This window comes from Desmodus rotundus, chromosome 11 (genome assembly GCF_022682495.2).
Source record: "Desmodus rotundus isolate HL8 chromosome 11, HLdesRot8A.1, whole genome shotgun sequence".
NCBI lineage: Eukaryota > Metazoa > Chordata > Mammalia > Chiroptera > Phyllostomidae > Desmodus > Desmodus rotundus.
Window position 1 is genome coordinate 73,454,809 of NC_071397.1, and position 16,002 is coordinate 73,470,810.

At 42.7% G+C, this 16,002-nt stretch overlaps 1 protein-coding gene across 3 annotated transcripts in view; it reads left to right on the forward strand.

The window, feature by feature from the left end:
• The first annotated feature begins 673 nt into the window (after positions 1 to 673).
• RNF217 (ring finger protein 217) overlaps positions 674 to 16,002 on the forward strand; it is a 117,058-nt gene continuing 101,729 nt past the window's right edge. For all 3 annotated transcript variants that reach the window (XM_024552078.4, XM_053913628.2, XM_053913629.2), the window contains exon 1: positions 674 to 1,685. In XM_024552078.4, the coding sequence (XP_024407846.2) occupies positions 813 to 1,685 (873 nt within the window). In that variant the 5' untranslated portion in view covers positions 674 to 812. The remainder of the gene's footprint in view (positions 1,686 to 16,002) is intronic.

The window sequence follows — 16,002 nt, forward strand, 5'->3', positions numbered from 1 at the left end:
TTCCAGCTCTGAGCATGGAGTGGTTTTGTAGGAAGTTCCACTCGATGCCAAGCCCAAAGGGCAGCCTGCCTGCTCTGGAGGGTTTTGTTGAGGCCGAGTGTGAATTCCGGGCGCGAGAGCGCATCCCGGCTCTTAAGATCACACCCACTCTGGGGTGCGTGTGGGTGAGCGCGCGGGTGCCAGTGAGCGTGTGTACGTGTGGGGAGGTGTGCGCCAGAGGGGTGGGGTCAGGGGCAGCGACGAGGGCGCTAGGTGAAGCCGGAGCAGAGGGAGGTCGCCCGCTCCGGCCTCTTCCACTGGGGCCCCCCGCGGTTCGCTGGCATTCTGGCTGCACCTCCTGGGGCGCGCCGCGGCGGCGCCACAGGCCCCTAGACGCGAGGACCACCGCCCTCCAGCCGCCTGTCCCGCGCGGTCCGCAGCCAGGACGCGCGATGGCGCGGGACTGACGCCGCCTCCCTCCGGACCCCTCTGCCCCGCCCGGGGCTCGCGGGGCCCCGGCGCCGCCCCGATCTGCATGCAGGACGGGCGTGCCCGCGCCGGGAGAGAGCGGCCCTCGGCGCCCCCGAGGCTGTGCCCGGCCGCGCGGGAGGACGAGAAGGAGGAGCGGAGGGCCGGGCCCGGCTCCCCGCGCTCCGCGGCCCGGGAGCGAGGGCTCCCCGGAGGGAGCTCGTGGCGTCCCGGACTCGGAGGAGGGACCCGGAAGCAGAAGCGCAGCCGCCAGGCGAGCCGAGCCGCTGCCCCCGCTGCCCGCCGGCGCCGGGTGGGGGTCCCGGCGGCTGGATGGGCAGCGGCGGCGCGGGCCGCGGGCGGCGATGGGCGAGGAGCAGAGCACGGTGAGCGGCGGAGGGCCCCAGGAGGCGGGAGACCCCGCTGGAGCCGCCACGGGCCACCCCGAGCCCCCGAGGCCGCGGGGGGACAGCGGTGGGGCGCCCGGGCCGTGCACAGCCTCCGGGGACCCGAGTGGCGGTGGCTGCGGAAGCGACTCGGGCTGCGTGGACACCAGCGCCCCAGAGCCCGCACGGAGCCGGGGGGCCCCAGGCTGGACGGAGAGCCAAGCGCCCAGGCAGCCCGCGGGACTGGCTCTCACCGTGCCCCTCAACCCCCAGACTTTGCAACAACAGCTGCGAGAGGAGGAGGAAGAAGCTGGGGACCGAAAAGAGGGAGGGGATGAACAGCAGGAGGTGCCCCCCGGAGAGGAGCCAAAGCCGAGAACCCGCGTTGGGTCCCCGGACGCACTGGTCCTGGATGTGCTGGGTCAACGGCGCCCGCCCCCCGCCAAGAGGCAAGTCTTTTGCTCTGTGTTCTGCGTGGAGAAAGACCTGCCCCAGGACCCCACCGCGGAGCAGCTCTCGCCGCCCGCCTCGCCACCTCGGGCTCCACCGGTGATGGACCCTCCCAGCGCCCCCGCCTCCTTTCCGAGCCCCCGGCTTTCCCTCCCAACGGACCCCCTGTCCCCCGATGGCGGCAGCATCGAGCTGGAGTTCTACCTGGCGCCCGAGCCGTTCTCAGTGCCCAGCCTGCTGGGAGCTCCACCCTACTCTGGCCTGGGTGGGGTAGGGGATCCCTATGCGCCCCTCATGGTGCTGATGTGCCGGGTGTGCCTGGAAGACAAGCCTATCAAGCCCTTGCCCTGCTGCAAGAAGGCCGTGTGCGAGGAGTGCCTCAAAGTCTACCTGAGCTCCCAGGTAACTTCACCCCCGCCATGTCCCCTCCTCTGCGCCCCATTCAGCATTCCAAATCACTGGCCAGGAAGTCCAGCTCGCCAGCTCCCTACTCACAGGAAGAGGTGCTTAGACGCCCTTACTGAGGACCTCTATCAGTTTCTTACTTCTATCAGTTGCTGTAATTATTTAAGTATGTTTCGTCCTCACTGGTTAACTCGCCTGGACTTTAACTCTGCTCTGAGCAAGCGCGGAAAAAACCAAGGCACAGTGAATTGCCCTCTGCTTGTTACTTTTACTACATTGCAAGCAAGAGCTTGCTCAGAAATGAGGACAGTGAGAGTGCCTCATAGGCCTGGTATCCCAGAAACTAACAAATTGTGGGCATAAAATAAATACGTATTCACTTAGTGAACGGAGAGGTTGGAGTTAATGTTTCTGGTCAGTGATACCTGATTGTTTAAAAAAGAATTTGCTCCTTGTATATATTCCAGAAGTGTAATTTATTTATTCCTTGGCTCTTGCCCACTTTTCAGTTTTATTTTTTTCCACAGTAAAGTTAAAGTACTTTTCCTCACTGAACTTTTATGCCAGCACAGTACTTAATTTTTTTAAGAGTTAACAAAACAGAGAGAGCAAAGCTAAGCTAAGAGGTTTAGCGGAACAAGTGGGGGTGAAACTTTGTTCCTCAGCTCCTTATTTGAAAGCTTTTTTTTTTTTTTCTTGGAAAGATAAAGAGTGCAACAGACCTGCTTTCCTTCACTGATGGTGAGTGTGTGCTTCTGGCAGTGCCCAGTCTGTTATGCTTCTGCCAGTGTTTTGCAGAATCCCGAATGCCCTTTGATCCTGTCTGATTGCCCTAGGCCTGTTCATCTTTCACCCTGGCTGTGGAGGTGCCAACTTTTCTGTGACCCTCCAGGTGGGAAGGCCACAGAGGGAAGTGGCCTTCCCTCACCCTCCAGGCCACTGTTTATATACTTTCAAGATACTTCTGTGTGTTTTCCATTTTGTGTCTGTCTGTCTTGCTAGACTGTATGGACAGTGTCTTATAGTCTCTGTATCTGGTAGTTTCATGTTGATTCCCTTTCCTTTAATAACATTGACTGAAGCGAACTGCACAGGATCCCACACAGCACAGTGTGGTTCCTTTGTGCTCTGGGGCTAATCTATGCTTGTGTCTAGACGGAAAGCGTGTACCCAACTGAAAATGCAAAGGGAAATTTAGACAGAATGGAATGTTACACAAACAGTAACTCCCCGAAGATGGTTGAGATTATCCAAATGCCTGTAAGAGACAATGATGTTTCTTTCAGGCTTTATTCACAAACAGATACTTAAAACAGGAGGATGTTAGCTGCTCTTTGTGGTTGCTTCTATGACATCACCATCAAACAGATATTGGTCCCATCCACGTGCAAAGACATGTGGTGGCCTTTAGACATTTCCAATGTTATGAGCCCTGCTCCAGTGAAGTCACTGTGAGAGCAGATGTGTACACAATGATACAAAGTAGCATATAATGAGATGTAAACAGAGTAACAATACCAGGTAGTGCTTACTGTTAAACAGGGATACAAATATACTGGGTTACAAGTTCAAGAGAGGTAATCACTGTGGGTTGGGTACTCTGCTTTGCAGTTTGATTTCCTAAAGGTGGCCTTTTCCCCAAAGCAGGTTTTGTTTTTGTTTTACTTCTGTGAGTTAGTTTTATGAAGTCGATGTTTTGATCTGTTAGTGGAGAAGAAATGGGAGTGGGAGGGTGGCAAGGTGAAGTATCATCGCAATGCACAACCTCTAAAAACTCCTTTGGAGCGTCGTAGTATCTGAAGGTTGTCTGCAGCGTTTATGATTGCATGTGTTGCTGATCTTCTTCCAAAGTATGTGACCGAATTTTCAATAATGAAAAATACGTTTTACTTAAAACAATAAACAACAAAAAGATGAGTCATGCTGGCCAAACTGTGCTACCTCAGGGTTTTTGCACTTGCTGCTTGTGCCTGGAATATCCCTGAGGCCGTTCTCTTTGCTGGTTTACTCCTCCCACCTCTCCCTTCCAGGTCTGTCTGCAAATGTCTCCCTTATGGCATTCACTAATCACTCTTTTTTAAAGATGAGCCTGGCCCCACATTCCTGATCTCCTTTCCTGCTCTTTATTTTCTCCATAATGCTGCCATACTCTATCTTCTACTTCTGTAATTAATTTCCATGAAACAGGAGTTTCCACATAACTTATTCACTCCTGTATGTTTAGCTCCTAGAACACTGACATATACACAGATGCTGAACTAATAGTTATTGAATTTATGAAAAGGTGAGTGATGGAGAAAGGATGAGGTAACCCCCAGAAACCACCCCTGGGAAGGGGTGTTCCATGTGAGCACTAAATTCTCCCTGAGCTTCTTGGTGTTTAAGACAAAACACAGTCTTGATAGTTCTGATACAGAAGACAAAGGCAGAACTGATGGGTGTGCTAAGTTTGCTAGTACACTTGGAACTGAAGAGTTTTTGGACAGACTTTAAGCTTATACAAAAAAATGGCATTTTTTTTTTCAGTTGGATAAAAATAGGAGCTTGTGGTTGTAATATTTCTGATCAGGGTTAGTTCTAAAGTCCCTTCTATTGAAAGGATCTGTGTTTCTGTGTCACTTAACCTGTTTGTGTCTTAATTTCCTCATCAACGTGGTGGAATTGCAGACCGTGGTCTGTAATGACACACCAGTTCTAATTAAAACAAAATCACGCTGCAGAGTTGTTTTGTTGTCCTGCTGAACGAGATCAAAAGGGCAGAGTGAGTACTTTCTTTCTTATTTTACGATGTTTCTTGGGTGTGACAGAAGCAAATCTGTCAAGCCTGAACTTGGCAGGGTTCTTAAGACCTTTTGAAATAAAATGATATACTTCAAATAAAAAGTTGTTAGTGACTTTCCAGCATTTTTTGGGTCTGTGCCAAATAATGCATTATGTAACATAATTTGAGAAAATAAAGCAGAGTCCCTGTTAGGCACTACATACAAACATAAAAACAATGCATCCTAGGTGTGAGTTGGCCTATCGCCTATTTAAATTAACTTTCTCCTAAAAGGAGATGCTTCATGCTTTGAAAGAAGGTGTGAAGGTGGATGTGGAAGATAGGGATGCAGATTCGCGGATGAGTCTTGCTTCCATGGGAGCCACAGACGGAATGTGTGGTAAAGGTCAGTGGATGGCTGTCGTCATTGCTTCAGCACAGACGTAGCAAATTAGTCAATGACATAAATACCCCCATACCGTGGTTTAAACATAATGGCTTTATTTTTCAAAACATGATCCTCCCTTTGTCGCTGTTACTGAGGCTGTGGGGAACCCTCCTGAATGGATGGCTTCACGGTGCGGCAGGTACCATCTAGTTTCCTGTGGCCGTGGTGCGGGTTTGAACTGATAGGTCAGAATCTTCGACTCTGCACAGGTGTTGACCCAGAGTCTCTGAAGCACCAGGACAGAGGTGGCGGGGGTATGTCGTTCCGTATTGCCTGGGTGCATTATGTTTCGGTCCTGAACATTTGGAAGTGCACTTCCCAGGGTCCTACGTTGCATGCGTGACTGGCTCAAGGGCACACAATCCCTGGGATGTCTGCAGTCTCCTACAGGCCACTGAGCCTTGAGGACTGTTGACCTCCTCAGCCGGCTTTGCCACATTGTCCTAGGAGCAATGGTTGTTGCCTTCTTTGTTTCGTGAAACGAAATGCAATAATGAAATGATATGATTTCATTTCAGAAATCCTCCACAGATCCCTTTCTGATTTTCGGCAGTAAAATCTGTTATAAAATGTAGTATTAATATTTAATACTTTAGATAAAGACAGGAGAGAATTGGGCATGCTTTCTCAAGGTAACAGCTGTTGCAGCTTTCATCACTCTGCATCGAAGTGTCGCAGTTGGCAGCTGCATAGGAGCTGGAATGTACACACCTGTCAGATGAGTATTAATAGAGACACGCAGCACATTTCTCCTACAGATTTTGAACCAAACAGCTGCTGGATGGTAATGGCCTAAAATGAGAGTCTACTGTAGTCATCCTGAATCAGTGACCCAGGGGTGAGGCTTATGTATCCTATTATTAAACTCCGAGTCACCCAGACACTTTGTGGGTAAAAGTGTAACCTACATTTTTTCCCTTAAACCTTAAAGCAACCTGTATATTTTTAGAAACTGTCACCTTTGTTACGGAGTTTGAATGCAGTCATCTTCTCACAGGTGAATGTACAGATCTTGTCATGTCAGGTGTGATTCTGGTAATCCTGAAAATGTGAAGAATAATACGAGACTGGAATCTATTAAGTCACTCCACAGATTTGAAAAGTGAAAATTAAGGCATATGTAAGCTTATTCTTTTGTGTCTCAAATTTGTGTGTTTGTGTGTGTGTTTGGAGGGTAATGTAACAACTGCTTTCCTACCTTACTGATGCATGCCCTTATTTTCCTCTTTTGTCTCTTTAATAATACCTGTTTAACAATGTCTTTATTTATCTTTAACAATTTCTTTTATTTCTGTTATCGTTCAAATCCGATTTTAACTGGCATTGATTTCTGGGGAGGAAACCCCAGTTGAAGGCTGAGCTCTGGGGGTGAGGACCTGGCCTGGGGCTGCCTGGGTGTCACTTGTCTCCCCCAGGTGTTTGGAGATGGGGAGACACAGAGAGAGCCTGCATTGCACTCCGCTGCCTTGGAGCTCCAATAACGAACCTAGTGCCACTTCACTAAGGTGACAACCCAAGTGGTGATTTTGTTTCTTCTAGAGGGGAGCTTAGATTTTATACTTAAAGCTTCTTCCTTCCTTCTCATGTGAGAGACAGAAAAAGGAGAGTCTCAGAACTTGAGCTCCCAGCTTTTTATTAAGAGTTTGTGATGGGCAGTGTGGACATACCTGAGTGGTAATTTCTCGTAATTACCTTTCTCATGTGTTAGTGCACCACGTATGCACTTAACAAACACGTACTGGGCACCTGTCTGCCAAGCACCATGAGGTGCTTTAGGAATGTACTTAGTGCCTTCAAGCAGCCAACTCAGACCTTGTTGGCAGGATTCCTTCTCAGCTTTATCTGGTGGCATAAGTAAGTTTTCCTTGAAGTTCCCAGACATCTGTAGGTCTCTTTTTCTTTTCCGCTTCCTTTCTAGGCAGATTTTATTAAACCAGTTCTGGATTACCAGCTAACCTTTCAGTAAGCACATTACAGTGCCTCTTCTTATGTTTAATCTAAAGTAATAAAGTCATCCATTACTTACTCCCCATGCACATATTTCCTAGAGCTCTTTCTAATTTTTGGAAGCGAATATTAGTAATCATCTTGCTCCTTTCAAAATATTTATTACCTTCACTTAAAAAAGACATAATTTCTCCCTGATCAGTGTGGCTCAGTTGGCTAGGCGTCAGTCTGCAAAGCAAAAGGTCCCCCCGGTTTGATTTCTGGTCAGGACACGTGCCTGGATTGGGTGTACGACAGACAACCAGACAACCGACTGAAGTTTCTCCCTCACATTACCGTTTCTCTCCCTCTCTTTCTCCCTCTCTTCCCCTCTCTCTGAGAATAAACTAATAAAATCTTTAAAAATATATAACTTTGCTAAGTTTATTTTGGACCATTCATGGCAATATGACGTATCTTCAAAGTTATAACGTGTTTTTTAAAAAATGTTTATTTTGTTCAAAATTACTTTGTCAGAAGAGTTTCATGTAATAAGCTAAATGAACTTTTCAAATAAAGTTCTGTCTTAAAGTAAAAATTCAGTGTTTACAGGAAAATAATCCCTAGAATATAGCCTTCTTTTTCAACTTTACCAGTACTATTTGCTCCATTAATTTTGAGGTAATTAATACTTGCGTTTTGAAGTTTCCAAAATATAAGAACAAGCCTTTGCTAAATGTCTGTTATTCAAACATTTTAACACATATTTTATTATTTAATTTTAATTCACTTACATACTAAATACGTGTTACATACAGGCACTGGTGTAGGTATTACGGATACAGAGAACAAAAACAGACAAAGCCCTCTTCCTTCATGGAGTTTATATGCTAGGCTGGGGGAGGGGGAGACAGACAATAAAATAAGTAAAGTATATTAGGAGACGATGGGGCTATACAGAAAAAGGAGCAAGGGAAGGGTGATAAGAAATATGGGGGAGTTCTTTATATATTTAATATTTTGGGGGGAGTTGTCAGCGAGGGTTTATTTTACAAGGTGACTTTTGAACATAGGTCTCCCTGACGGTAGTGAGGGAGCAAACCACCAGGACATCTAAGGGAAAAGCAGGTGTAAAGTTCCAGAGGGAGGAACATGCTTGGGGGTGTTCCAGGAGTGGCAGAGATCTACATGGCCAAAGCACAGGCAACGAGATTTGGGAGCAATATGAAGAAAACAACCAGAGGAATGATGAAAGCTGGTTGGGTAGGGTTTTTTAAGAGGCCATAGAGCATTTGCATTTACTCTGAGATGGGAAGCTAAACTGTAAGACAGTTTCGAGCTAACCAGGTATGACTTATCCTTTCAAAGGGATTATCCTGGCTCTCTGTGGAGAGCATGTTGTTACAGGAGTCAAGGATGTCCACAAAGACCGGAGTTTAGAGGGCTATGGCCATGATCCAGAGGAGGGATAATGTAGTTTAGACCAGAGTGATGGAGGTGAACATGGTTTGATCTGGTTGAAATTTGAATATGTCCTGTAGTTACAGCTAACAGAATTTGCTGGTTGGGTATGGAATGGAAGAAAAAGAGTCAGGGATGACTCAGCTCTTGAGCCTAAACCATTGAAAGAAGAAGCTCATGCCCTTTAATAAGACGAGGAATACTGTAGGAAAAGGACTAAGTTTAGGGAGAATTGCACCAAGTTTGAAAAGCTGGCCAGTCATTTATGAAGGGGTGTTGAGTAGGCTTTTGGTGTCTTGCATTCAGAAGAGAGAGCTGAACAGGATATCAATTTGAACCTTTTGGACCTGTAGATGATATTTATTTAAAGTTGTGAGACTAGATGAGGTCATCTGGGGCATGATAATAGATAGAGGGGGATGAGGATTGAGTTGGGGCATACCGGTGTTTATATATATGGAGCTTGGCACGTACAAAAGAACGAGCGAGAAGTCTGAAAGGGGGTGGGCCAGTTAGGCATGAAGGGAATCGCAGTATAGTGGCTACCCAGAAGCCAAACAAAGACGGTGTTTTAGAAGGGAAGAAGTGGCCCTGGTGGGTGTGGCTCAGTAGATTGAGTACTGGCCTTCGAACCAAAAAGCCACTGGTTTGATTCCCAGTCAGGGCACATGCCTGGGTTGCTGGCCAGGTCCCTTGATGGGGGCATGGGAAAGGCAACCAGTCAATGTTTCTCTCACACATGGATGTTTCTCTCCCTCTGTTTCTCCCTCCCATCCCCCCTCTCTCAAACTAAATAAATAGAATCTTAAAAGAAATTTTAAAAAATAAAGAGGAAGACACGATCATTTTTGTCTAAATGCTTCTGACAGTTTCAACAGGATAAGGATTGAAATTTACCATTGCATTTCCCAACAAGGGGATTGTTCGTAGCCATGATCAATGCTGTTTTCATTGGAAGTGACAGGCTTGGCTTTCTCATAAGAGTGGGTTCAAGAAAACAAGAACAGCTTCATTTATGTACTGTAGCCGTCAGTAGAAATGTTATACAAGGAAACTCAAGGTTCTAGAGAATAAATAACTTATCCTACGCCACCTAGGTAGAAAATGGCAAAGGTAGGATTTCAATTCAGGCCCACTTGGTTCTAAAACCCATGACCTTTTTACAGACTTTAAGTTTGTTATTACACAAAAGTAGGTTTACATTTGTCCATATGGAAAATAATACAATAATTAATAAATAATAATATAAGAATAAACTGTATTTTGCATATTCACAACTATAAACCTAGTTTTGCCATACCCTGTATTTATGAGTTAAATATATTTTATTTTTTCCTTTAAGTTTATATGTGTTGTACAAAATCACAAGTCTTTCAGTCGAAGAAGAGGAAGAAGCTTAATTACATGTTTTGAGGAAGTGGAAGGCTCTTGCCCAAATTTAGAACCAGAGAAAGATTTCTACCAAACTCAGCCTCATCTTCATGTAAGGAAATCAAGAGGAATTGAGTTTAGAAAAGCTATGATTTGACGTGTTGTTAAGTTTTAATGGCAGTGTACAATCCTGTGTTGTTCTTAACTCTCTGGCCATTCCTTTTGTTTCCATTTGAGCTTTCTTATTTTACCATCTGTTACTGTTGGTGTCTGCATGATCCTAAATCCTCTCTCTTCTCGTATCTCATCCACTCCCATGGTTTCCAGTAACACCTATATGCTCTTGACTTCCACATCTTCATCTCCATCCCAGATCACTCTTCTCACCTTCAGTACCATATAGCTAGCTCTCTCCTGGACATTTCACACCCAAAGACACCTTTAACTTCTCAGAACAAAACTCCGTCTCCTCCTCTTCCCTCCCATACCCATAATGCCTTGCTCTTCCTTTACTGTTCTCTGTTTCCCTCAGTTATACCCAGGTCAGAAACTTGGCAGTCATCATTGAGTTCTTCCTCTTTCTCACCTACCCCCTTCTGATCAAGCACCAAGGTCTTGCAATTCTAAAAATATTTCTATCTTCTCTACTTTCCTCCATCTCTACTGGCATTACCCTTGCCCAGGCCACCACCATTTCTCCTGTATTTTAACCACAGCTTCCTACATGGTCCCACTGCTTTTGTCTTGACCATTCCAATGTATTCTCTACACTCCAGCCAGTGGGTTCTTCCTAAGATGCAAGACTGGCCTTGGCACTCCCCTTCTTAAGCTTTTGATGTGTGCCTCTTGCTTTTAGAATAGAATCTAAACCTGGTTTACATGTGTCTGAGTGGCCTGACTCCCCTTTACCACTCCTAACTTTGTTTCTTAGCAAGTGCCCCCCTAAACCTTTAGTCATATTAAACTTCTCTTTGTTCCTTGAGCACTCTATCACTCCCTTAATTATGAGCTTTTGATGTAGTGAGTGACAGGAGGTTTTGTCATGGTGGAGCCACTTTTTGCCCTTACACTCCAATTCTTGTTCACCTCTTTCACACTTATCCACTCTTCCAGTCTCTGCGTCACATTTTTTCTTTTGAGAATTCTTCTTGACCCCCCATATCTGCATTAAGCATCCTTCCTATATTCTTTGATAACTCTTTGTACTCACTATAAGATTCTTTTTATTTCACTGTATTTAAATTACCTGTTTTCTGCCCTGTGCTCCCTTTTGTTAATTTTTTTTTTGCTGATTAATTTCTTAGCTCTTGGCATGTTGTAAGCATAAAATGACTATTTGTATACCAAACTTACTTATTTAGACCATAAGCCAGAGGCTGGCATTGTCAATGTATAAATTATTAAAACAGCCAAAATCATATTTAAAATGAAAATCTCTTACCCCCCAACCTCTCCAACACTTGTCATTACTTGTCTTCTTGATTATAGCCCTTCTAACAAGTGTGAGGTGGTAGCTCAGTGTGGTTTTGATTTGCAGTTCCCTGGTAGCTAGTGAAGCTGAGCATCTTTTCAAACATCTGCAGAGCCTCCTTCACTGCTGGTGGGGATGTAGACTGGTGCAGCCACTGGAAAATAGTCTGGCAGTTCCTCAAAAAATTAAGAATGCAGTTACTGTATGACCCAGCGATCCCTCTCCTGGCTATCCACCCGAGAAACTCAAAACATTTATTTGCAAAGATATACGCACCCCTATGTTCACTGCAGCGTTATTCACGGTGGCTTAAACATGGAAATAGCCAAAGTGTCCTTCCGTAGGTGACTGGATAAAGAAGAAGTGGTACAGATATACAATGGAATACTACTGAGCCATAAGAAAAGATGAAGTACTGCCATTTGTGACTACATGGGTGGACCTTGAGAATATTATGCTAAGGGAAATAAGTCAGAAATACCAAAGGACCATACGATTTCACTCACGTGGGATATAACACTGAAACTCACAGACATAGGCAACAGTATGGTGGTTATCAGAGGGAAAGGGGTGGGGGCTCGGGGGTAAAGGGAACCAAATGTGTGGTGACAGAAGAGGATTTGACTGGGTGGTGGGCACACAGTGCAATGTACAGATCATGTGTCATAGAAATGTACACTTGAAACCTATATGATTCTATTAACCAATGTCACCCAGTAAATTTAATAAAAATAAAATAAAGAGAATCTCAACATTTCATTGTCTTACTTAAAAATCTATAAGGCCTCCCCATTGCCCTCCATAAAGATTGTAGTTTATAACACTGCTGATGAGGTTTGACCTTGGCCTCCTCTTCAGTTCCTGCTGTTTAGGCTTTGAGAGTCCTTTTTGACTCTGCTGACATTGTATTTCATCCCCTTTTGTCATTGTATGTTTGTGTGATGATTTTATGTTTGATTAATTATCTACTCCCCCCCAATTATTCTTTGAGCGTCTTTGAAACCAGCACTTAGCACAGAGGCCCAGACTAGAGTAGATTGCTCAACAGATATTTCTTAAGAGACTGAGTGAATGATTGAAAGTAAGTTATAATATGTTTAGGCTGGTAAAAAAAATAAAAATAAAAAAGTAAGGTAGATATTTGAACCTGAATTTTTGATGTTTTATAACACCATACATTTAAAGTTTTAATCCCATGGAATGTTAGGGCCTGAACCTGTGTCCTGGCACCCCATCTGTAACAGAGGTACTTCTTTAGTTATAAAACCTGTTTTCTGGTTCCTGTGTCTCCTGCTTAACAAATTCCTCCAGAACCTAGGGGCATAAGACAACCATTTCATTTTGAACATGACATGTGGGTCAGGAATTTGGGAAGGGCTCAGCTGGCCCGTTCACACTGGGGCTTTCTCATGGGGTTGTGGTCAGATGTCAACTCACTTGGCTGTTTGTTGTGAGGGTGGTCAGCTGCCACTGTCTCAGGAGGGCCTGCATGTGGCGTTGCCAGCACGGTAGTCTCAGGGCAGGGGACTTCTTACGTGAAGGCTGTCTGTCTCCCGGGCCAGAGTCTCAGGGGACCCAAGTGGAAGCTGCATGATCTTTTCCGTGCTAACTAAGGAAGTTAGTGTCACTTGAGCAAAGCAGTCACAAGGCTGCTTAGACTCAAGAGGAAGGGACTTAGACCCCAACATTTTATGTGAAAGTGTCAAAGAACCGGGAGCCATATTTTTAAACTGTCATGCTATTTCAGGCAAAAATCAGGAGTGGTGTGAATTTAGGCAGTAAATGCTTTTGAGCCTCAATTTTAATGTTTTTTTAAAAATAATATTTCATGTCTTGTCAGTCATTTAATTAAATATTTTCAACTCATTTCATAATTTGGATTAATATGCATTGATGTTTTGTGCTTTATCCTTGAATAATTTAATAATGAAGCTTCACTTAATTTTAAGCAAAACTTACATAAAATTCATTCTCTTTTAAAATGAAATATTTTAGATAATTTCATTGCAACTGGAATATCTCAAGATCAATTTCAGCACCACTTAATTTTCTTCCTATTATCAAAATTTTACCTCTGGCAGTGGATAAAACATTATTTGAAAAAGTTGAGTATCTTTCTAAATCAAGAATTGATATAACATTTTTTGTAGTCCAGTCCTATTCTGTACAGAAATAATATTATATTTACTAATACTTTGGAATTACCTACCGTAGTTAATCTTTGTTAAACTGTCCCGCCATTGTATTTTTATTGTTTATGTCTTTCTAGTTTAATTGGGTGATTTTATCATTTGATTAGTGTCCTCTCACATAGATAACCATTTAAATATCTAGAAGCATAACCGCCAAAGTTTCTTGGTTGAGGTCTGTGCACCCTGAAACAGAGCGGGGTATATCGCTTTTCTGATGTGTTCCCCTCCTTCCTCAGCTCCAGTAACTAAATTCTGGGCTTATTCATTCATGTGAATGACTAATCCTTTTTTAAAGCTTCTTAAGCTATTTGCCTCAATAATATTCTCTACTGTAAGTTCAGAGGCTAATTATAGGCTACCTAGCAAATTACTTCCTTTTTTGTGGTGTTGATTCTTGCCTTGTTTCCTTGCATGCTCATTGGCCATGCTCAGTGCTCCTGAAGCTCGTTCGCCCTGAATTGTACGGTGCAAGTTAAATCACTACAGCCTTTTCCTCTGGTTGCTTAACAATTTCAAACAGCAGGTAAAATAAAACAGCCGTTCATTATATTTGTTTACATCTAAGTAGAATGGTGAGGTCACATCAGAAATAACTTTGATATGGTCTGATCTTAGTGCACCCTTTTTTATATGAACATAGGACCTTGGTAGAGAAAATGAATTTTTTAAAATAAGTCTGCAATGAGTAGGGGTTTTTTGTTCTCCTGGAAGAGATTTTTTTATGTTACCCTTTTTTTCTTCAACATTATTTGTGAAAGAAAAATTTTGAAAATAATAAGCTCCTAAAAATAAATGATTTTTTGTATGCCCAATGTGTCAGTACTTTATATCAAAATCGTGTGTGTTTGTGTGTGTATCAAGGTCTCAAGGTTATTTGTTTGATTATCCCAAGAGAATTATTTGCTCGTCTCGACTTGTAAAAATCTAAGTATAGTCATTTCTAAGGTGAATTTGTGGATTTCAGATATAGTTTGAAGCAACCAAAAGTAGGTATTCTTTGGGTTTACCTCTTTTTGTTGTTAATTTTTAATATGTCACATTGAGAACCACTGAGGCATCAGCCTTGAGATAAAGGAAGAGCTTAGAAGGCGTGCTTGGAAAGAAAATATTGGAAAGGATGGTAATTTTCCCCAATACTTGGCTTCTCTTTTAGTTTTCAAGATTTCTGAAAAATGCTGTTTGTTTAGATATGCTTTTCTCTTTAAAAATCACTACAAATTAAAAAAAACTTGGGAACACTTTTTTTGTTCATGCTTAAAAGTCACCCAGATGAATTGCTTCAGTTTTTAACCCATTTGTTTAAAAATTAGCACTTTCTGATTAGCTGCAAGAGTAGTTGATTGAAACTTAGGCAGATGTAAATTTACTAGCTGAATTTTATTAACAATATTTAAATAATTGGTAGATGAAACACAAACGTAAGCATAACGATTTAGGAAGCACAGGCAACAATGTCCCTTTTTGCAACTGGTCTGTGTCAGTTGTTTTTTATTTAAACAGTGTATCAAAATAAATTGAATATAAACCTTAGATACCCAGGATCACTAAATGCTGAAAGAAGGTTTTTTTAAATAAGGAAGCCAGTTATAACACATTGCTTTCACAATTATTAATTAGTGATAATAAAATGTTTTATATTATTAATAAAATTAAAATTAAGATGCTAAAAATTTATTGGAACTTTTGGATTATTCTGTTATATTTTTTGGTTTGTTGTAGTTTAGATGACAGAACCCTGTTGCTTTGTTGCTAATGAGGTCAAGGTCCTTTAATTTTCTTTTTCCCCCTCTTTCGTACATTATCTTGTGTAGGCATGTGGCAACCAGTTGCTCAGTGAGCCATGTTTCATTAGTGCCTCTGCGGACATCCTCAGTCATTCTTCCTACTACTCCATCCTATAAACACAATTTAGGCATAACAACTACAGAAGCTTTTCTGTGACAAAGATGAAAGAAGACTGAATAGGTAATACCTAAGAGCACATTCTCAATTTTTGTTTCTATATTCCATACAAGTAGCTTATTTGCATGAGAAAATCAAGATCTTTTAGAGTGATGACCTGTCCTGATTGAAAATGTCACTTAAGGCCCTATTGTTTATTTTCTTTATGCATTGGATACTTTTTCTGATATGCAAAATAGGGCAGTAGAAAGACTAAAACCTAGGTCTTAGTTCCATTTCATCACTTTTTAGACATCTTGGTCAAGTCATCTAAACTTCTGAACTTTGGGTTTTTCTTTTATAAATGAGAGTTAAAGTAATTTCTAGCAGATGTTTTCTCACAGTGAATTAACGAAGAACATAAAATGCACATTTCATGAATTTGCTTTGAATGGCTATTTTTTATTTTATCTCAGTTTTCATAATATATTTATGATAAGTAATTCAAGTATAATAAACATTTTACTAAAACTTCAAAACAAAATAATATTTATATATATTTGTGGCTCTTTCTATAGTGACAAAATAGAACCAAGAAGAATTATTTTATTGCAGATTTTTTTAGTTTTAATATTATGTATCAAGGAAGTTACTAACCTTGTAGGAAGTAAACATATATTTTCGAGTAAAAAAATAACAAAAGAAAAAACACTGGGAAACTCAGAACAACTCAACTGACGGTATGGGCTTCCTGCAGAAAGGCCATGCCAAGGTAACTTTCATTATGATCACGATTCTAAAAG